Raw genomic sequence first — 22,803 nt, forward strand, 5'->3', positions numbered from 1 at the left:
TTTGCATTTTTTTAGCAAACTGAAAAGCGAATGGATATTTGAAATATTTTGCCTCATTTCACAGGGTTACATAGAGCCATTGGAGATGGTCTTAGTGCATAAAAACGCATTGCGGCAGTTGCTCAAAAATTTTCGTTAAAAACATGAAACGTAGCCGAGATGACTATGATCGTACTTTATTTTTACATAAGCCATTACCTTTTATTAACAATTTAGCAGAATGGAGGGACGGGTCAAATATTTGTTCATCAGCGCGCGTGCCTACCCAATACTTCTGAGACTTTTGAATAAAAACTGTTCTATTTTGCGCCTCTGCAACGAAAATCTTCTTGCGTAATGTTCAAAGAATTGGTGCTCGTTCAAAGATCAAAATGAGTTGCTTAGCACGATCAGAATATCATGCCCAACAACGTGATATTTTACTAAAGTTTTGATTAATTGAATGGGAATCTTTTCCCGCTTCATGGCATATGTTGTGATTTTCCTTGTGTAATATTTAATAATTGTGTTGTTGTGCGTACATTTTTAGAGGAGCATTAAATTTCCCACCTGCAACGTCCGAATTTCCCACTAGTGGGAAATTTCCCACCGGTTGGGAACCACTGTTCTAAGGAAGAGCAAAGCTATCTAGATCAAGGGTCGGCAAACCGCCGACCGCGAACTAATTTTTTGCGGCCCTTGAACGTTCCGACTTTTAATGCATAAAACAAAATTTTGAATATAAATTTATTATTGTCTCTACACGGATTTGCGTGGCAACGAGTGCTGCTGTACGGCGCTTTTTTGTAGTAAGTAGTGTCAGTTGTATGCCATGCACCTGATGTTGGTTGTAATTATAGGTTTATTTTGAATTTTAAAAATATAAAAGCGTACGGGAACGTTAGGAAGTTTGCAATGAGGGTCGAGCATTCCGAAGTGCTTCTTTTGCGCATTTCAAAACCAGTTTGCCTGATATGCCACGTCAACATCTCAGGTATTGAGATATTCAATGTTAAACGTCATCAATAACTTACAAATAGAAAGGTGAAATGAATTTATTGATTCATATACACAGCATTTGGAAGAAGAAACAATTGAACATTTAAAGTAAATACAATTTGTAGAATATTCAATCATATTGCAGTTATGTTTATCACAATTCTGTTAATTTTCGCGGCGCATCTAGCAACTCGTCACGGCGCACCTTTTGGGAACACCTGCATTACACTAAGAATGGGTTTCGCACTCGCTTGTCAGATCGTCATTTGGACCACTTGCCATTTAATTTCAACGCTTTGGCCATGACAAAGAAAAAGCATTATCCGAAACATTGATGATAAGTAAATAAAAACAATGTATTGTTTGATAATATATAAATTAAAAAAGGCAATATACACGTCTCACTGTGGCACAGAATAGAATGTGCTGGTGCGCCGTAATTTGAAGTTTAATGTCGTGATTGTTCTCAGGTGGAAATTAATGCGGCCCGCACGCTACCATAAACGTGTATATTTGGCCCGCGAGTACATAAAGTTTGCCGACCACTGATCCAGATTATAAGGCTATCTGTAAGGAAATCCATAAAAATTTTATCTATATATATGGTAATAATTTGGGTTTAAAGAATAGATTAGGACATATTTGTTTAAAAAGAGAACTGTCAACTTCTGAAATAAAACAAAATTGGGCCCTCCCGAAGTATGTGCACCAAGAAGGCGCACAACTTGAACCCTTATCTGGTACACATAGGTTGTGCGCCATCTTGGTGCACATACTTCTGGAGGTCCCAAAATTGTTATTGTTTAGCTATATTCTTCTCCTCTTACTCCTCATCTTGTTTTGGTACATCTTGGAAATCACCATTCTGTTTAAAATTTGTCAAGGACATTATTATTTTCTTGTCTTCACAGCTATGAAGTTTGGTCAGTGTATTATTGATGAATGTGGAATGTGCAGTGAACCGGAAACCCTAATACCTCTTACAGTGGCTGACCCTGATCAGGTATAAATTCTCTATAAATAGGGAGTGTTTAATTTCAAATAATAAGTAAGAAAGTAAGCACAAGTTACAATGTGAAACCTGACATTGAATTAGTTTTGTTATCGATGATTAAGAATTTTACTTGGGCTGAATTATGGTAAAAATACTTTTGAAATTAATTGTTTACTCATTCAAAATGTTGAAATCTTTGATACTATTGAAATCAAAAATAAGCTGAAAAAATCATTTTCAGATACTTAACGTAATATTATGCACTTTGTAGAAGATTCTTCATGGGTAAATCTAGAGTGGACATTGTATTCTGTCAGAATCCTTGTATTTTATACGATCCAAGCTATAAAAGTGATAATATATAGGATAGGACTTACACATTTATCCTGGAGCAGAGGAATGCCACTAGGACAACTTAATCATATAGCGAACCACAGCCTTTCGTCCGGTTACCAGGCCAGGTGGGGTATAGGATTAGTTAGCCAGTTTTTGTTTCAGATGCATGGACTTGATAGTGGAGGAAGCTGTAATCGACCAGCGGTTATGTGAACCACCCTATGACGGCAATTCTCTCTCACATAATTCGAACATGCGAACCCACTCAGGGTAACAGAGGTGCGGTGGCGAGCGTATTTCTAACACCACACCGCCGATCCTAGGGCCTATAGGGTTTAGTGAAGTTGATTTTCCCATTTTATTCCCAGGTTGTTATAATTGGAGATCACAAGCAGCTTCAGCCTATTATCAAATGTAGGAAGGCTGAGAGACTTGGTCTTGGAATATCTTTATTCAGTAAATACAGTGAAATGGCTGAGATGCTGACAACACAATACAGAATGGTATATTGCGTATAACTAACGTACCTTGTAAATTCATTAGGGTGTCTGAAATTGAAGTGATCATATTAATTTAGAAGTCAGTCAGTAGTTTATTTTTTCACCCAACTAAAAATACACTTGATATGAACATTGAATAAGAAAAAACATAAACATATTGTATATATATATTTATTGTCATGTACCGTAAATAGTGTAACAGCCTTCCAATGGTATGTTAAGTATTTCAAATGCAAATCTAATTTCATAGGCCATTTGAGAAGTTATATTTTGTGTCAATTTGTTTCAAGGTATGTATTTACACAATGTGAGTGAAAGTGTCCAATTAATATTGTCATTTTTTAAATGCCACAAGAAGTAGATGTGGAATTTTTTTTATTTAGGAACCAGATATAATGGAATTTCCATCAACTCAATTTTATGATGGTAAGTTAAATTGTGATGCTACAGTTCTTCGTAGAAAAAGAGTAATATTACTTCCTGGAAGTGAAAAAACGATGTTTGGTCACGTCGTTGGGAAAGAGAAAATACAACAATTCAAATCAATTCATGGTGGAGACAAATCAAAATACAACCTTGAAGAGGCATTGGCAGTGGTAAGTAATATGCGTATAGTGATCTGCGAGTTTGGTACAAAGTAAGAAGAGCTATAAGCTGAAGATTGAAAGCTAATAGAAAACATTCTACTAAAGGATTGAATTTGTTTCATCATATTTCCATTAGTTGATCCAAGTAGGACGAGGTCATTTATTAACTTTCTAGTATCAATGTTTTTATAAGCAATATTTAAAATTGCAAGATTAGAGATTGAAGTAAACTAATCAAGCTCTATGAAGATGGGTGATAACATTGAGTAATGTCTAGTTATCAGAAATTTTAGCTTGTCAATTCTAATTTTTCGAAGTAACCTCCATCCCCTACCTAGTCAACAATGTAAGAGTGGAATATCTGAAAGTCGTAAACTGTTGCAGCTATGACAGAAAAGATACCCAATACCTAAAAAGCATGCACCAGCAAAAAAATACATCAAACTTTAGTGGTTTTCTGTTTGATTTTATTTAAACACCACAGAAGTTTAGCATGTCCTGCTACTAAAATTTATGCCAAATCGCATCATGTTTAATGCATGCTTTATCTTTCCAGGTAAAATTGTTGGTCTATTTAAAAAATGAAACTTCTTTGAAAAATTCTGACATTATGGTATTATCACCATATACTGCACAATGCCACAGAATTAAGGACATCATCAAAAGAAATCGCTCTCAATTGAATGACATTCATGTTGGTACTATTGTTACAAGCCAAGGTAGGGAATATGTTTCTTGTTATACATTTAAAACCTGTAGAATACCTGTAGAATTAAATCATCATTGTGAAACATTAGGGAATTTACTACAATTAATTTTGCTGTTGTTCCCTCTTTTGAAAACACTATCTTATCACAAGTTTACTGATTGTTTTTATAAAGCTCTATAAATTTGTTTTATAGATTTCATCTTTCCCTATATGCGAATTTATGCATTTCTAGTTAGTAATTTTTGAAATTGCTAAAAGGTTTGTCAAGTTCCCAACTTGGAAAATAGAGAATATAGTGGAATATACCTAGTTATTATTCAAATAACGGTAATAACACAATACACAATGAACTAGAAAATAGAAATTGGTCATTAAGATTTCACACAATATTAGTTTTTATGTATCAAAATCTATCAATTATCAGCCAATATAAAGTGAATGTTATAATATCAAAATGACATATCATGAGGAACAGTGTTCACTATTAGCGCACTTTTTTGCGAAAATTGCGAAGCACTTTCGCAACTTTTTTTAGGGACTGCGAAATAGCACTTTTTTCCGATTTTGAAGAGAAATAGCACTTTTTTTCGATTTTGAATGGAATAAAAATTCAAAGTTGACAAATGTTTTTGTGTGCGTATCAAGTTGACAAATAAGTAACATACTAGTACTTTTGTAACTCAATTCTGCATATCATAACGATATTTACCGGAATTCTAACCTATGTGGTGAAGACATGGAAGATAAAGCTTTTGCATTAATGGCAAAATTCTTGTTTATAATATGATTATTATACAAGCACACCGATTCCGCTTCGACCGCGAAAACGCTCGGCGGCGTCTTTGAAACCAGATGTCCGAATGCAAGGCAGTGCGTTTCTCTAAACGAGAGTGGTCATGTGACTGTCAATGACATCGATGAATTGTGACCAAAGTACACGATTTTCTAGTACTGGTTTGACAGGTCTGTGTTTTCTTCTTAGTGAATTTACTGGAGCCATTCAGAAATTTCTGATACTCGACGCGACATTGTTTAGTAATGGAATGTAAACTTGGGCCATTGTTTGTTAAATTAGAAGAAACTTTTAGCAGCATCTCACAGATTTGCAAAATCGCCAAATTGACAAAATACATACCTCGTATTAACATTTAACAGCCATTTTATTGTAACCACGAATGTTAAAAGCAAATGGCGTTTCGCGGAATTTTGCGATATTCAGTATTAGCTAGTCTAGTCATTCACGATAAATCAAACTCAGACCAGGGTCAAAAATCAATCTAAACTATTTCCTCATTAATATGCGAGTAGGGGTGGGCAAAATCGAATATTTTTTCGAATTGAATATTTTTAACGAATAAGAAATATTTTTTATGCACAGCAGGAGTCTAGAACGTCGGTCGAAAAATTAGCAAGGAAGCCTTTTCTACTGGTTAATTTCGTTATAATAGCTAATTGTTTTTGTCACCGCAATCGTTTTGGCGACTATATCCTGGGTTTGGCAATCCAGGCTTACGCGTGCGTTCACATCGGCAACAGCTGTTAAGGGCATCAACGACAAATTTCAAAACCAAAATAAACATTTGCGTTGACTTGATATTACTTATCAACGTTTGTAAATTTACTGTCCCAATTTTATGCGAATGGTATTATTATTATCGATGCCGGAATGCAAATATTTAATACGATAATTAACTTTTATAATTTTTTTATGGTGTCTGTATTAATTTACAGATAAATCTCGCAAATCTGAGATTGTACCAATCCTGAATGTTGATTTAAAATTGTGATTAAATAATTCTGCAATAAAGGCATTTCTGCGTGGCCATAGGACGAGATGACTTTAATAAACAGCACTTCTTTAAGGATATTTCACATATGCGACTAATGCTAAAAACATTGGGCTCGAGTGCTCTGGTGCCTAATCAGGCGCTAATTGCAACTAATTCAACTCAAGTTTCAACGACTTTTTTCATCTTCACGATATGTTATCTTTTTTTATTCGGTACTGATAATGATAAATAAAAAATGTGTAATTGTTGATTGCAATTCCGGAAAACGAACGAATTTAACCGCGGTTAACCGCGCATTGGAAAGCAAAACACAATTTATTAACATTACTTTACAATGAGTTACGGGTAAGAATTAACCAGACGGCTATCGCTAACATGTAGAAACAATAAATTTGAAACGATTTTGTATAAAGCGTGTCAACATCGTTTTTGCAAATTTAGAAACGTCGATAAGTAAGACAAGTAAATAATGTATTTTATGGAACTTTCATGAGATATTGGTGAGAAATATTATTTTGACCATGTCGAAATGCCATTATTGCCGATTTATTCACGTGTTTAGTTACTATCAGTGTTTTAACCCAAAGCTGAGTTACGTAAATACTTAACACTGAGTACTCAAGAGATAACCAATTTGCGGAGTTTTTCAATTATTATTTAATACGAAAGTAACACAGACACGATCTAAAATTAAAAGCATAGAAATGTCAACTATCTGCTTCACAAATATCGCATCCCGGGGTCAGTAATAATATTATTGTTCGCTTAAACTCGGGAGGGTAATTTACGAACTGATACAAATCCTACACAGAAGATAAAAATCAGAACAAAATCAATTTTCGTTGTGAATACGCTCATTAATAGTTGTCTTTAAAATCTTCGCCGATGTGAATTCACAATTCTATCCGAAATATAAAAACCAAACTACGATGTCCGCCGTTACGTAGAATTAATATTTGCTAGTGAATAAAAACATGCTTTAATATAGTTTAACAACACGATCGCGGCGACAAAAAATTTACTGCAGCCTTCGATTATGACAAAATTATGAAATAATCATTGAATGGCAATAAAAATTTAACTTCATTAACAATAATTCTCAAGTAATAGTTTCACATTTTCATGATTTTGATCGTCGCTACATGCGAGCGAGTTTCTGTACATATAAACCATGATGACACTACTGACATCTGCGAGTTATAGATCTCTCCAAATTTAATTTTCGCGATTTTTAATGTTTCACTTTTAGATGCGGATGCCCGTTGACTACGGATAAATGGTCGATGTTTAAAAATAGGACTTCGGACCGTTGGGCAAAGAAAGCGCATTACGTCGTCGCGAATTGCAGTTTTGGTGTAATGTTTTAACTTCCCCCTAATCTCCCGTTGAAAAAATCCTGGCTGCGCCCCTGCCCGGTGATAATTCTAGCTAAAATGTTACAATTTTATTTACGGAATTTGCAAATTCACCATTTTGATAATCACGCCCTAATTATTGGTGCAAAAATACTCAAAATATCACGAATTTAATCATTTCCGATGTTACTAGGCGCAATTCATGACGGCGACAGTGTGCGTTGTTACATCGAAATTCACGATTGATTTTACGTTATACTCTTGTTCACGATTTCAACACTCCACCCGCCATGCATGGCTGAGTGGAAGGTTAACATTTTCGAAACATTACCTGGCCAAGGATGGGAGGGATCACTAACGAGCTAATTGAAAGCACATTAAAAGGATTATGACTTGTCATTTTTTTCTGGTTATAGCCTGTACATGTTATACCATGTGTGGGCTCTCGGAACGTCAATTTAACTTTTAATTTTCGACAATCAATTGTATGTGCGGCTCCTACATGAAACGGTAAATTCATGCTGCCAATATACGGAGTTTGAAATCTGGGATATTTATTTCGAATAGTCTATTTATTTTGACTCTTCTAAAATTAGGAAGCTTTGTTGGTACCTTTTTTGGTGCAAAGTATGAAATTGAAACGATACGAATATTTTGCCCAGTCTTATAGGCGAGGTTATGATATTAACGCAGAGAATATTTGTAAGCATATCACTGGATGGAAATATTTTGCACCAAGACTGTTTGCAGAAGTTGATTTATCGAATACACGGAAAGTATTTATTTATCATCTCACTTGCGAACATCGGGGTTTGGGCGGAATTATACGATTATGTTGTTGTTCTTAAATAATAACTTTTTCGATGAATGTTTATTTTACTTTTGTGTATTAATTATGATATGTTGAGTTTTCGTTTATTTCAAATTCGAAATTGTCGGGAATACTCAAACAGGTGTAATAAGTGTAATATTGATAGTATAGTGTAATCGAGTAACTAACTTAGAAGTCTTTAGAGATGTCTAATGAACTTGATGTGTTACGGGTGTCGTAACCCCCGTTTTTTTTTTATTAAATTTGATTGTTCTACCTTCCGCTTATAAAACAACATCGTTATACGGTCATCTAAGGTAACTCTCGCGACCAAATCTTTTTGTTCTGTATGGCATCACCTTAGCGCCATTTATTACCGACTGAATTTTAATTGTGATTTATGATAAGTTATTTTCTGTTAGTTGGCGCTGATAACGTGGCTAATTTCTTTATAAACATTTTTAATATGTTTAATTTTAAAATTTTTTTTAAATATGTTCCTTACGTCTCTGCTATAATTGACAAGCGATAGCACAAGATTCAGCAGCAAATGATAAGCAAAGCTATTTTATAATCATGGGTTGCTTAATAAAGATTTGCTAATTATGGCAGGATATAAAGAACATGGCCTGAAATATATAATCAACAGAACGATGTTTATTTTTCAGTCGACGAAAACCCTTAATAATAACGATTGCCGAAATCGCGAAAAAAATGAATACGGATTTTCGATTGTGATCAGATGAATGAGAGAGCACATGTTTTTTTCTCTGTTCAAAGCAGATATAAAACGAATACCATGTTGCCGAAAAGCGGTTACGTGTTATCTTTCTTTAGCCAATCAAAATAGTGGTAATGGTATATACAAGAGGTTTCTAAACTTTACAAACTCGGAACGCAATTAATATTAAAATTACAAGTAATGGTGCATGGAAAAACGAATTTGATTTTATTGAAATTGAAACGCACACACATAAGAGTTTTATATTTCATGCACAACTAACCGATGCTACATGTGAGATTTGTGCACATGAACGATTATATATCGCGATTATTTATGTGAGAATGCGTACTTCTCTTTCAACTTTAATTTCCAGGATTTCGGCGTTCATGTGGTCGACTAAAAAAGATTTATCAAATGGATTGGTATTTCGCGTCACACTCAAAATTATTTGGGAACCACTATCATGTCATTCGTTTATTTTTTACATTCATGTTTTTTTCAAGAATCACCCTGTTGTATTTCCTGTACCTTCGCAAAGGAAAACTCTTTGGTGTCATCATTACTATTAGTGTAATTGAAAGTGGCGTTGAGATGCGAATATTTCATACTAGGTCTGCAGCATTAGAGAGAGCGTTATTTATAAATGCTGGGAGTACATGGCATTTCTAAAAAAAATTGCAAATATATGATGTTTTCTACCCGATTTGAACTAACTGGCACGCAAACCAATGCAAGTCGATATTTGAAAATTACACGTCTTAGCGTAATCCGTGAGACAGTATAATATAAATTAGGCCAAGCTAGCTCATGAAAGGGATTTCAAAGTGATCTTGCATAATATTTCGGAAAAAAAATCTTCGATAGAAAGTAGGTCACTCTATCTATAAAAACAGCGGTCCTTTCATGGTGATCTTGCGTTATTTCCCAAAGAAAAACTGGCCGGAGAAACATGACGTTAACCAATCTCTTAAAAGGGAAGAGGGCGGACTACTTTCAAGCATATTCTTTCGGACGAGGAAGCGTGTTATACTAAAGCGATATTGGTGATGGGTCATGGGGATGTCATTTTGCCCGGGTTTTGTACAAATGATCCCCCTCCCTAGCTATGGCCGGTAGTAACTAATATCTGCATGTATCAATCGGTGTCTGTTAGATGGAAGAAACAAGTTTGCAAGGCTTGTCTGTTCAGGCGGGAGTGCGCTTCGTTACTGACGCTGGTGGTTGATTGCACGAAACTTTTATTCCCGACAAGTGTTGCTTATCAGGTGTCCTTTGATGAATTCGCTTGTTTTTAACAAGAGTTTAAACGAAACTCCGTTAACGGAAAGACTTCAATTCACAATATTAACGCAAGGAGCGCTTTTTCGAGTATCTATGCTGTTTGAAATGAGTTTAAACGAAAGCTAGGGCACCTAACTAGTTAAAATCAGAAAAAAGCACTTTCGCACTTTTTTTTTCGACTGCGAAGCACTTTCGCACTCATAATTTCCTTAGAGTTAACACTGATGAGGAAGATTCATTTAGATCTTTTGGTGCAATTTGCAGATTATGTCACCAAATGAAATTAGATTGACCAATTGATGACCAAGGTTGATATTAATCATTCTAATTTGTTTACCCAAGTTTTATTGAATCATGTTTACATTTTCAAAAGGCTTAATTGAAAAAACGAACAGTATTCCTTCTTGTAAGAGTAATATAAAAAATAGAGAAACTTTTGAACAGGCATACAGAAAATGCTAGTTAATTCAGTTATCGAAATGAAATTAGTTACTTGAGATTTGATTGACAAACATCGAAAATTTCAATTGTTCTATATGCAGGAAGTGAAGCAGATTTTGTGATATTATCGACAGTTCGTTCACTGCCGGATGAGGCAATAGTTGATGAGCCAAGTTTGGTATGGCAATATAAGCATCTTGGTTTTGTGTGTGATCCACATCAAGTTAATGTTGCTATCACTCGAGCAAAATATGGAATGTGTATTATTGGTGAGTTATTCAGAGAGATCACAGATCAGTACAATACATTTCTTCATTAGGCTAATTTGAGATAATGCAGATGACCTTTTGTATGCTGGATAAAATAATTTTTTGTTATATTTATCATTTATCATGCCTAGTTACCATATTTGGCTTTGATAGGTTACTAGAGAAAAACTTACAGTTGGACTGAATAAATTTGTCGGTAGTTTCTTTTCTAATCCAAGTGTTTATTTTAAGAATGTTATTAAATTTTCAAGGTCTGGCAGGTAATGCACAAATTTTACTTTAGTTCCCACAAGTTACTCAAAACCTTTTTTGTTTGTTTTTTACTTCAAGATAATAAAAAAAACGTGAAATTTGTTCTAGGAAACAAGAACTTACTTGGAGTCAATTCTTTGTGGAAAGAATTAATCAGCTCATATGAAAGAAGAAGAGCTGTTTTCAAATTTACTGATCAGTTCTAGACAATCATAGCTGCGCTATTTCTTCAATGACAAAAATTTCAAAGTTAGCATGCATTAGTGGTTCATCTATGCAATTCTAAAGAGCGAAAACAAGGAAAAGAGGAATTTCTTATGTTTCATTGTTGATGGTACTTATAAATCCAAAAAAATATAGCTCAAATTACTCAGATTGAAAGTAATTATCACTTTTATGTGTATGTTTTTAATTTTCAATTTTATTGTGTGAATAATGGGGTGAATTTTTATCAATAGCTCCAAGCATTCATTAGTTTTAACCAGGTGTTTAATGTGTTTTGTAAAGTTTTTAGACGTGAATATATTTTTTCAGTTGGTTTTTATGTAGGAGATAATCATCATGTTCGAAAGTATTTTAGCATTAGCATTACTTTTTATCGATCATATTTTATCAATGGATAGTATAACATTATACAGTTATTTATTGGGATAAAAACTGCCACTTATTAGGCTACCACCAGTGCTTGTTAGAATTAATTACCGTAATCAGTTTATTATATTTTGAAGAGGAATTTGGGCCCATTTTGAGATTGATTTTTCTAATCACGATACATTCTAGTAAATTCTTGATGCACTGACTGTTTTGTAAGTCAATTTTTTTTTATATATTTCTGAATTTTGTAATGAAATTTTACTAATATGCAATCAACCCGCATCACTTCAAATCTTACAACTTTTTAAAACACATTGCCGAAAACTGCATAATCTGTGAATTTTCTGCAGTTTATTCAAATTTATGCATACCATTACATTTTACATATGTATTCCTATTAAGTGATTTGACAACAAGGTTGCATTGAGGATGGCGATTTTGTTGATTGCTTCAGGGCTTGTATGTCGCTTGTAAATTGATTTTTTCTGGGCTAATATTAATTTGACCTCTTTGTGATATTTAGTTATGGTGATGAATATTTCAAAGTAAATTAGTTTTTGTAAAACTATGATATGCATACTATTAAACCTTCCAAGATTTATTTGTTCGTAATTTTGATAGGACTCACAGCAGGTGGCAGAATGCATCTTACAACTGAGATAGCTTTGAAAATTCTGTTCCAGCATAGCCAACTTATTTACAATAGGAACTTATTTATTGTCAACGAGTGGAAAACCACACGATTGGAAGCAAAATCCGGCATTACACATTTTCTTTCATGTACCCACATAACTATGTCATATCATTAGGAAAGAATTTTCTTTACCCATAGACTTGACTACAGATCAAAATCAGTTTATAGAAGGCTGATAAATCTTGTACTTAGTATTTCCATATAGCTCATTATAAATTCTCCTCTCAATGTGAAGCCTGTCCTTACAACTATTATTATTTCAAGGCAAAACACCATCGTGTGTCATTTTTATCCCTATCACAATTTAAATATGATTCAATCTCTTCTGAGCAAAGTCCTAAATCTAAATCCATCATCATATGAATCGACCTATATATGTTATATTAAGGAGTGTTGTAGGAATTGTCTCAATTGATAACGAAAATGGTGAATGTTTGAAGGGCATTTACGGTATGTGAGTTTCATGCTACTTGATGAGTTTTTGCTCACCAAGGATAAGGTTGTAAACTTAGAAGTCTTCACATACCCATGTATATATCTTATCATACCTAACACCTGACAGATAAATATTTATCAAAAATTTATTTGTAATTTGTGTAACACACAACAATCATTAATACATATATATATACTGACTTGAAAAATGAAAGCGTAAACAAAACTGGTGAGAACGAAATGTTTAGTTTGCAAAATATGAACTGTTAACTTCACATTTGATAAGATTAAAATCAGTTAATTAAATTTTATAAGTTTGAAAATCTCCGTTATAAATCATCATCTCGAGTAATTGGTGGCTGTGCTGGGGGTAGTATGTGGCCTCCTTTTCGAGATAGTAAACCAATTTCTTCCTTCAAAGCCTGCAAATCAAGCAGTTTGAAACATTAAAGATAGTGAACTTAAAGGCAAAGTTGTGGATAATAGAGTATTTTTGTCAGACAATGACATGTATATATATAATCGATAAAACAAAAAATCAAAAAATATGTGTGGCGGCCTAGTGGTTAAAAGAGTTGAACTTGATTATATTGGCATCATAGGTTTTATAAGTCTTGGGTTTGAACTACGTGCCCACCAACTCTTCCATGATATAATAAATTGGGTAGTAAGGCTATTTGGAATGATTCCGGTTTTTGCACAAATAGTAGCTCTTATGTAAAAGTAGCTGGTAGTATAAAGCCTTGTTTAGAGTGGCAGATGCATAAAAAGAGCACATGAATCAACTATTCTGCTACGCATAACATCAACATTAAACTGAATCATGATACATGTTTTTGTATCACAGACTGAAAGATTGTAAAAGCAAAATATTTTCCAATATATATATGTGTCCTTAATTGATATTATATTCATCTGTGAGTAAATATACCAACAGTCAAATTTACTTTGAAAACTATGATGACAAATACCTGAATTTCTTGAGCTTGCAGTTGTACAAGTTGCATTAGTCTTTGTCTTTCTCTTGTATCTGACTTCTTATCTCCATTTTGGTCAAAATTCTACAAAAATTAAATAAGTAAAAAGTCATGAAAACTCTCTTGCATAAATCAATATAATACAGTTTAAGAGTTATTTAGCTTTACTGCATTTTCTGATTCTATAGGCTACCAGTCTGAGTTTGACCAAATTAGATGGTTAACCGAAGTCAGACTTCTCCAGAATTTATCACACATAAGTGTTCAAGTAAAGTAAGGAGGTGTTTTTTACATTGTAAACAAGTGTCTTGATATTAGGTGATTCTATTTTTTATTAGTTTGCACTTGACACGAGTATTTCGAAAACTAAGTTTTTCCTAATGCATTGATTTCCAACCGCTTTTTTGTGTAACACTAGTGTGCCGTGAAAGACCTTCATGTGTTCCACATTTTTTTTTTCAATGGTAGACTTCAAACTAATATAAACTAATTCCAAGTCGAAAATATAATATTCAAAGTATTTGACAGTGCCAAATCTTCTGCTTTAGAATCCCAGAGTATTGCTTTATGACATTATGAGAAAATCATTGGAAGACATTCAGTTTTTTTAGGATACTGTCTGGTCATCATCCTTATTCATAATGTATACCACACTTTATATCAAATACACCTGTCATGTTGGATAGATATTGGAAAGGGGAAACTAAGAGTGAAAAAAAAATGCTGAAACCAGAGAATTACATGTCCAAGATAGTTCTGGTAAAACTGAATGTTATGGTGTTCCGTGAAAAATTCAAGATATTCAAAATGTTACACAGTTCAAAAAAGGTTGAAAATCTCTGTCCTAGTGAAATAAGGTTAATCAATAGTATAAGAAGTAACTAGGCTTATATGAATCATCTATTTCACCAGATAAATTGAAAATGAAAAAGCTTTTTTACAAGTTCTCCGCTATTTCATTTATTTACGTACCAAATCTTTTTGTCGTTGATCCAAGTTCTTTTCAAGACTAGTTTTCTGATTCACAAGAATATTGTACTTTTCCAGATGACGGGTGTTCACTCGAGTTAGCTGAGTTATTGTGTCTTTCAATTCACTTATAAGGTTCTGTAAAATGAATTCTATGGAGGTTACAAAAAGAAGCAACTATTCAGACAACCAAACAAATACGCTGTTCCATTGGAAACCATTGTTCTATACAATTCTTACACAATACTTACATCAAGCCTCAGAAGTTTTGCTGAATTTTTCAACTCATTCTGATGAACTTTTTGTTTTAATTCCTCAACAGTTTTGTTGATTGTGATAGAATCAAGTTTATCGAGATCAACAATTCTTCCGAACTGTGAAAGATAATAGAGAGACGAACTTATTACAGTTCTCAGTGAAATAAGTTCAACTAGACTATTAGCGCCTCAATGAAAGGAGACATTTTAGCACTTTTATTTTCCTCAATACCTTTTTAAATATGTCACTATGGAAGCAAATTGAAAAATTGTTTCAAGGACTAAATTTGTGTATTCATTGATGTGTGAGTGAGAAATTTCTTACCTTGTACCACTAGCAAGGCATGTTGCAGTGATAAAGATAGATGGGGTGATTATAATGAATTGTAACTTTTAAATACAGAAATTATTGAACTATTAATAATTATATATTCCTGAGTCTTTGCATGATGCGCCAACCAACAAACCCGTTATGATATCTGCAGTTATAAGGTCCAAGTGTGCTTAGTAAGGGAACTGTTAAAGTACAGCTGAGCCATACCTTCAACATCATCATTTGCTCGCATTTTTCTTCCAATCTTTCAATTTTCTGTTCCATAATCTTTCGGTCTTTGATTAAACGAACATGTGACATCCGAGCATCCCTGGAGAGATTTTGATAATAAAATTATAATGTGATGGATAATAGTAGTAGAGTGATTAGCAACATTGTGTCTCTGTGAGCTGTGTTTGTGTGTATTCATCTTCTACATGGGAGGAAAATTATGAGTTTTCTATATATTTCTCTGCTTTGATACTCAAGCTTTTATAAGACATGGCCAGGAAATTTAGTAAGTCTTTTGAAGGAGGAAGGGACTTCGAAATCAGAAATTCCATGCAACGACTTCTGAAACAGCTGCCAAGACTATACCAATCTCCAGAAAAAAAATTTTTTTCAGTGGATAATGATATTTCTGTAGCACAAAGTATTTAATTCATGATCAATACCAGCATTTAAAATGTCTTATATTAATTTGTGCTCAACATAGTTTACTCATTTTTTGTCTCTCCTAAAATAATAAATGCTTAAAAAGACATTTTCAAATGAAAATATTCTAAGTTCCTAAGTTCTATTATCAAGAATTCACTTAATCGAATATAACCAATTATAATGTATTCGAATATTCAATTTGTTTTGGATATCCCCGAGCATTAACACTTTGAAATACCACGACAATCAACGAGCCTAAAATGTGTGGTAAACTGCTTGATTATATTCAACTTTGATTCATATTATTGAAATCTAGCAAATTTATCAATTCTTGCAGTTGGCTGCTTGGAATGCAACCAATATTCTTATAGTATATAAAAATAAACAAATAAAAAACCAACTTGAACAATGATCTTTGTTCTGCTTTTTCGTGTTGAAGTTCTTTGATTCTTCGTTGAAGACCGATCAGAGATTGGTTTGTGAATACAAGACATGAAGACAGATCAGCAGGAACAACACCATTTGATACATGCTCTACTTGGTGAAGATGTAAAGGAACTACAACGTCTAATTCATTCAATTTTCCTTGTTTTTCAACCTGTTGAAAGGATTTCAAGTTCGAAAGTTTTTAAGGCAAATGGCAAATGTTGAAATTTATAAAAAAATTTTCATTGAAACATATTACGAAGATATGGGTGCGTTTAAGGCTGGCATCCAAGCAATATTCTATTTTAAAGCAATAAGTATTTCAATAAAAAGTTATAGTTTAGAAATAATACATTTACTCATTATCCCAAATCAGCTTTTTTCGAATTATTGTTTTTCAACCCCTCGAGTTTATTATGATAGAATAGGAGTAAGTTAATTTTTATTTAAAAACAATTTGCATACATATCTATTGTAGGGATTCCACACAATACAGGGCGAATATCACTGCTAAATATATACCAGTAGTACACAAACCTGAAATTCTTCTAATGCATCTAATGCGGTTTTCAGTTGGCTTTCCATAACTTTTGATTTTTTCACAAGAGAATCCATATCTTTCTTCTGTTGATCTGCTATTTTCTTCTCTTCCACCAGAGCTTCTTCAAGGTCAAGGCGTTTTTCTCTCAAGTTTAGAACATCATCGAATAGTTGCTACAACAAAAATGGAAGCAATTAAAATATATTGGTTTATAACGTCGTTGGCAACTTACAACTAGCGTACCTGGTCACAGCCTGGTGGACATACAGAGTCATCAAAACCTCCCTCAATAGAGTCATCTTCTTCTTCTTCACTTGACCAATCAGATTCATCATCTGATGACATATCACTGCCTTCTTCTTCCTCTCCTATAATAATATGATTTGTCTAATTATAATAGATAGCATTTGAATGTTGAATACAAAACCTTCAGATGTCTAGTAGGCTGTCACAACTATGTGGAAATTCTTGTTAGAAATATTAGACTAGTTGTTGGTTACAATACTCGATAGAATATGATGCAAGAGGATTGCTCGACTCCTTGTCGCCTGAAGCTGCACATAACCCCTGGGCAGTCACAACTTCCTCCACCATCAAGTTCATGCATCTGAAAACAAATAACTGGCTAACTAATCCCATACCCGACATGAACTGGTAAACAGATGAGAGGCTGTGATTCGCGATGCAATTAAGCTGTGTTATCGACTTTCAAATCCCCCCGCAATAAATATCTAAATCCTATCCTAATATCCTACCCTCTTCAGCTTTCTTCTTTTTTGCTCTCTTGATTTTCTTCTTAAAGACTCTAGTTAGAAAATCAGCAAACTTATTGTTGTCTCCAAGATAGCTGTTGAATGTAGCATACAATTGCTTTTCTCTGTCAGTTAGCTTTTCAATGTCACGTCGCTTTGATTCCAGCTTCACTTGCATATCAGCAACCTATAAGCATATGTTTACATTTACATATAATTAGCCTTGAGTTTGATAAACTTTTTCAAATCTATCAGCTGGAAAAAATTGGCATAGAAAAACAGTATTTCCTCAGAAATTGTCCTGATAGCATCCCAACAATATGATTTAAGTTTAGCAAATATTCTCGTTCACACAAATAAGAAGCAATCATGAATATTCTCAAACCCAGTCTGTTAAATTAGAACCTTGTCTGCCTCTATTGTTGCATAACTGTTATGTACCAATAGAGGTAGACACTACTTGCTGCTGAACTGGGTTTAGCGAACATGAGTGATTTTCATATTATTACAAAGGAAAATCAGGCAGAGATGACGAAGAAGAGTTGATCTTTTGCCTTTTACAGACTTGAAAAGGCATAAAGTACACATTAACAAAATTAAGTTTTAAAGGCAACACTAAGAAAGTGTAAGTTTCGCAATGAGTGTTTTCCCTGATGATTTGGCACTACATGTACAAAAAGTTTGGAAATCGCTGAACTATGGCATTATTTTAAATTCTTATAAATTTCACTACAATATAAAAAACAAATTGACCTTAGTATAAACATCATTCAACTCCATTCTTTTCCCAGATACTCTTCCCGATAACGTATTTTCACGTTTCTCATATTCTTTCAAAAGAATCAGTTCTTCAAGCAAGGTAATTTGCCTATAACAAAATATTGAAATTAAAAAGTATGATATTAACAATTATTTTGTGACTTTTGCTCTGAACAAGGAACTGCACAAGAAGCCACTGTTATGTGTAGAGCTACTATTTTTGTAGAATCTTACAGGTTCTGCATTCTCTACCCAATTTATTACACTCTGAGTGAGGTGGGGGGTTGAACCCGAGATGACAACACAGTTGAGTCTAACGCTTTACCCACTAAGTCAGTCAGTGGTTGCAAACCTGCAGCCCGCGGGTCAAATGCAACCCACAAGAAAAATTGTGTGGCCCACGTGGAAGTGAAAATTTTGAATGGTGTGCGCGCAAAACGAGATTTTTTTTAGTTTCATCTAGTCAAGCAAGTAATTCCAATCTCTTTGCGTTGAAAAGGTTATACCCGAGTCCAATTTATTATCTATGCCAATAACGTTATAATGGGCTAACAGCTAGCCTGTGCGATGCAAACAACGCATGTCATGAGATCAATAACCAAAAACTTTGTGCCTGCAACTACCAGACAGCCTGTTGTAAATAAAGGTGCGGACCGGGGTTTCACCCAGTCATTTGTATCTGGCACTCCTGTATTAAATGTCGCACACCCCTGCACTAGGCCACCACTAAGTTTAGCTAAGTTTTTCAATTACAATTAATTAGTAATCCTATTTTCAATTGTTTGCTTTGAAAACGGCCATGTAAAATCAGTTACGCAGATGTTGGAAACTACTAAATTTGAAAGGATTGTTGTTTAACAATCAAACTTAAAGAAAGATACTGGATTTAAGTGGAACAATCGACTGACTGACTAATTTATATATTCATATAAATTTGAATTGCATCTAAAAAATTTACAGTAAATGGTTTAAAAAAGCTGATTACATAATGTATAAATATATGAACATTAATTAAAACCATTTCATAAAAAAAAAATTTTTGATATACCTTAAATCTGCCATTTTAATATCAACGTCTAAATGTGTTTTCTCATGTCTTAACAAATGTAACTCTGCATCAAATGCTGTTATGCTTTGATTTATCAATCTCAATAACTTGTTTCGTTGATAAACGAGTTTGATTTCATTGATCTTCGCAATCTCAATTTCAAGACGACTTTGTGTCTTTGATGCCTGAATTAGAACATAGAAATAGATTAGGTTATGCCGAACTGCGTAAAATTTAGTTTTTCTAAAAAGCACATATCGGTGGCTGCTTTAAAGAGCCCTCTTTGGGGTGAAAAAGGGTGTTGTATAAAAATGTATTCTTTTGAGATTCTATTTGAAAACATATAACATAATACTTTTGACAAATGTCTACTTCGGCTTGGTGTACTCGAACTTTTGACACTTTTTGTGGTTTGTTCTTCTTTATCTCCTTCTGCCTCACCATCTTGTCCACCTTCCTGAATATAGAAATAATTGGTATTAGTGATATCACAATCACAATTTACAACAATGTTGTACAAATGTAGATTCGACTCGACTTGTTTACATATCATTGCAGGAAAAAATTAACTTTTGGAAAATATTAATTTTTCTTTCTGCACCGAGTAGCCTACCTAAAAAAATGATCATCAGGATAATATTTTGATATGTTCAGAGTTTCAAGACAGAAGGGCGAATGAATATTGGAATAACAATAAATTTTCATTTGAAAATAGCATTAAGAAATAGATAATCTCTAATAAGCTGGTATCTAATCATATAAAGCAATATTCTATTTAACAGAGTATTTCGATGGTAGGTTACAGAAGTATAGAAATCAAAAATATTCATTTTTCTCGATTTTCTTTTGGCCTTCATATCAATGGAAGTTTATTTTTTCCAACCAGTAAACAAAACGATGAATACGACAAACAACAAACTGGTGTCCAATTATCAGTGTTGTTAACACACCAATAGGCTAGCTCAATTTAAAATGCGATCCTCAACTTTAAGAATACATTTATTTTGAAACTTTGATCCGAACAGAATACCAGTTGTAGGTAAAACAAACCGATATATTGGCGAGAAAAACTTGTTTAATTTGTTAACATAAGGCTGATAACATACAAACACTTACATCATCAAAACCACCAAACATTCCCATTCCAGATCTCTTTTTACTTGCATCAGCCAATTCTCTTTCTTTTTCTAGAGCCTGGAATTCAAGTAGAGTATCCCGGGTATAATCATATTTTCTAAATAGAAAAGGATGATTGAAAAGCAAAATTAAAGAAAAGAGGATTTGATAGTCAGTGTTCTTTTCTATTACAATGGAGATCTTACCAAGCAAACTGCCTAGCAGTTAAAGCGTTAGACTTAACCATGGTAGCATTGCAGATTACACACCTCAAATTCAAATTCCACCCTAGTTGAATTACATCTATACTGAACTACTTAAGTTGTCTAATTATTTTGCTAATTTAATCAGTAATTCTATTCAATTCAAGAGTCTTGCTGCACACAACCACAAATATATTTCTGTAACGTTTCGTCTGACCGAGGTTAGACTTCTTCAGACAAGCATTTTAGCAAGACTCTAGCATTCAGAAATACTCTTGAATTGAATAGAAAAGCCATTTACACTCTAGCTACAGCATCCTTGCGTTATACGAATACGGATCCACCTGCGCAAAGTCATATAGAGCAAGGAAAGGTAGTTAGTTTCACGCTCAACCTCAACTGTTAATCAGTAATCATCTCATTATTTTTAACCATGATGAAAATATTCACTAAACGAACACAAATGAAAGTAATTTTTAAAAAAATCGCATTACATAGCAAATGCAGACACACGCAGCGCCGAAAAGTCCAACGATAAATAAAAGTATGTTGAAGCAACTCACTAGTTGGACATTTCAACAAGCGAAAAATGACAGACCAGAGAAACAATATTTTATCTTTCTCTACCTAAGTTACATAATCACCTTTCTGGTAATTCATCTGGTTTCATTTTAGGAACTTTTGGAAGAGTTTTTCTCAATGTTCCGTTTAATTTCTTTTGAATTTCCTTCAATTCTTTCACCCATTCTTTAATGTCACCAATTCGTGATTGCTTGTTGTCTCTCAATGATGTTAACTTTGTGTTAAATTCTTTTTTTGCTTGAAATATCTGAGAAGATAAACATTTGATGTTCAGTTTCAACAAGCAAAATCATGAAAAAAACGCTCAAATATACACTAAGTGGTACGGGTATGCAATATGTCACTGTAACCTACTGGTATCGGATCACAGCTGAGCAGCAGATTTGAATTTACGTGTAAGCGGAACAACCTTAAATAACGCAACTTTAAAGCACACAAAACTCAACCCAATAGAGGAAACAGAAATTTTAGAGATAAAAGAAGTAATACCCATTCAGCAAAAATGCAATTTTCAACCAATAAAAATTTCGAAGCAATTGGTCCAGTAATTGATGAAAAAAAAATTGTTTACCCAAGATAGAGAAAGGAATTACTAATATGATAATCAACAACAAAATAACAAAACAATACATAGTTCCACTTCGTGTCCAATAAATAATCACAAATATATTCCAATTCTCAGTTCTAATTCTTATTCATTCGAGAATCACTGCTCACATGAAAAGCATATGTATGAGACTGATGTCTGTACTAATGGTTTGAACAGAAGATTTTCTCGAACAAGACAACAATTCGTAGACAATGCTTTTCGTGCATCCTGTATTTCAATAAAATCAAGCCGCCCAAACTTTTAATAGTTCGATGAATAACAGACCTCGAAGTTGAAAATACATAAAAAAACATAATAAAATTCCTCCACAAACCAAAGACATGTTGATTATAAACTATATCATACCAAACCCTGCAGAATCAATATCTGTGTCTTCTTTTTTTCAGTGTCCATTCGTAAATGTTCTGGTACAACATAATCAGAAGCAGTCTTCAATTTGAAATCACCAATATTGGCTTTAGCTTCTTGAATATCTGATATATCAGCTGGATCTTCATAATTCTCAGCAGGTTTGCTCTTGTATAAATCATCCCACTAACAAATAAGAGATTAAAAAGTTTAGTATCTGGATAGTGAAAAAATTTAGTCGCGTTTCTAAAACAAAAAATTGAAACGTGTGCAGATAAAAGTACGAATTGTTTTTCCTAGGGCAAAATATAAGATTCTGGAGATTACACTAAGCAGTTATTTTGGGGCCAACTTGCAAGGAAACAACATCCGTAACATTGATAATTTTACAAGCGATATTTACACACAGATGTGATAAAAAAAATAGATAGGTATTAGATATTTATCCCAGCAATGAGGGAAGTCGATAAGACAGCGCAATCATATGTTGAACTA

The 22,803-nt window shown here is 33.5% G+C and overlaps 2 protein-coding genes across 7 annotated transcripts in view; one reads left to right on the forward strand and one right to left on the reverse strand.

Moving 5' to 3' along the window:
* The window catches only part of LOC120333388 (3'-5' exoribonuclease HELZ2-like), a 41,564-nt gene extending 29,342 nt beyond the window's left edge, over nucleotides 1-12,222 (forward strand). Inside the window, exons 51-56 of the mRNA XM_039400800.2 lie at nucleotides 1,890-1,981; nucleotides 2,677-2,811; nucleotides 3,192-3,404; nucleotides 3,952-4,114; nucleotides 10,608-10,775; nucleotides 11,136-12,222. Coding sequence (XP_039256734.2) covers nucleotides 1,890-1,981; nucleotides 2,677-2,811; nucleotides 3,192-3,404; nucleotides 3,952-4,114; nucleotides 10,608-10,775; nucleotides 11,136-11,233 — 869 coding nt within the window. The 3' untranslated portion in view covers nucleotides 11,234-12,222. The remainder of the gene's footprint in view (nucleotides 1-1,889; nucleotides 1,982-2,676; nucleotides 2,812-3,191; nucleotides 3,405-3,951; nucleotides 4,115-10,607; nucleotides 10,776-11,135) is intronic.
* A 658-nt stretch (nucleotides 12,223-12,880) lies between these two features.
* LOC120333390 (cilia- and flagella-associated protein 44-like) overlaps nucleotides 12,881-22,803 on the reverse strand; it is a 28,246-nt gene continuing 18,323 nt past the window's right edge. For all 6 annotated transcript variants that reach the window (XM_039400803.2, XM_039400804.2, XM_078119328.1 and 3 more), the window contains 15 exons: nucleotides 22,306-22,494; nucleotides 21,413-21,597; nucleotides 20,566-20,683; nucleotides 19,805-19,906; nucleotides 19,450-19,634; nucleotides 18,396-18,510; nucleotides 17,646-17,829; nucleotides 17,134-17,258; nucleotides 16,887-17,063; nucleotides 16,325-16,521; nucleotides 15,495-15,597; nucleotides 14,948-15,070; nucleotides 14,700-14,834; nucleotides 13,722-13,811; nucleotides 12,881-13,172 (listed from right to left, as the gene is read on the reverse strand). In XM_039400803.2, the coding sequence (XP_039256737.2) occupies nucleotides 13,080-13,172; nucleotides 13,722-13,811; nucleotides 14,700-14,834; nucleotides 14,948-15,070; nucleotides 15,495-15,597; nucleotides 16,325-16,521; nucleotides 16,887-17,063; nucleotides 17,134-17,258; nucleotides 17,646-17,829; nucleotides 18,396-18,510; nucleotides 19,450-19,634; nucleotides 19,805-19,906; nucleotides 20,566-20,683; nucleotides 21,413-21,597; nucleotides 22,306-22,494 (2,121 nt within the window). In that variant the 3' untranslated portion in view covers nucleotides 12,881-13,079. The remainder of the gene's footprint in view (nucleotides 13,173-13,721; nucleotides 13,812-14,699; nucleotides 14,835-14,947; nucleotides 15,071-15,494; nucleotides 15,598-16,324; nucleotides 16,522-16,886; nucleotides 17,064-17,133; nucleotides 17,259-17,645; nucleotides 17,830-18,395; nucleotides 18,511-19,449; nucleotides 19,635-19,804; nucleotides 19,907-20,565; nucleotides 20,684-21,412; nucleotides 21,598-22,305; nucleotides 22,495-22,803) is intronic.

Source organism: Styela clava, chromosome 13 (assembly GCF_964204865.1).
Source record: "Styela clava chromosome 13, kaStyClav1.hap1.2, whole genome shotgun sequence".
Lineage (NCBI taxonomy): Eukaryota > Metazoa > Chordata > Ascidiacea > Stolidobranchia > Styelidae > Styela > Styela clava.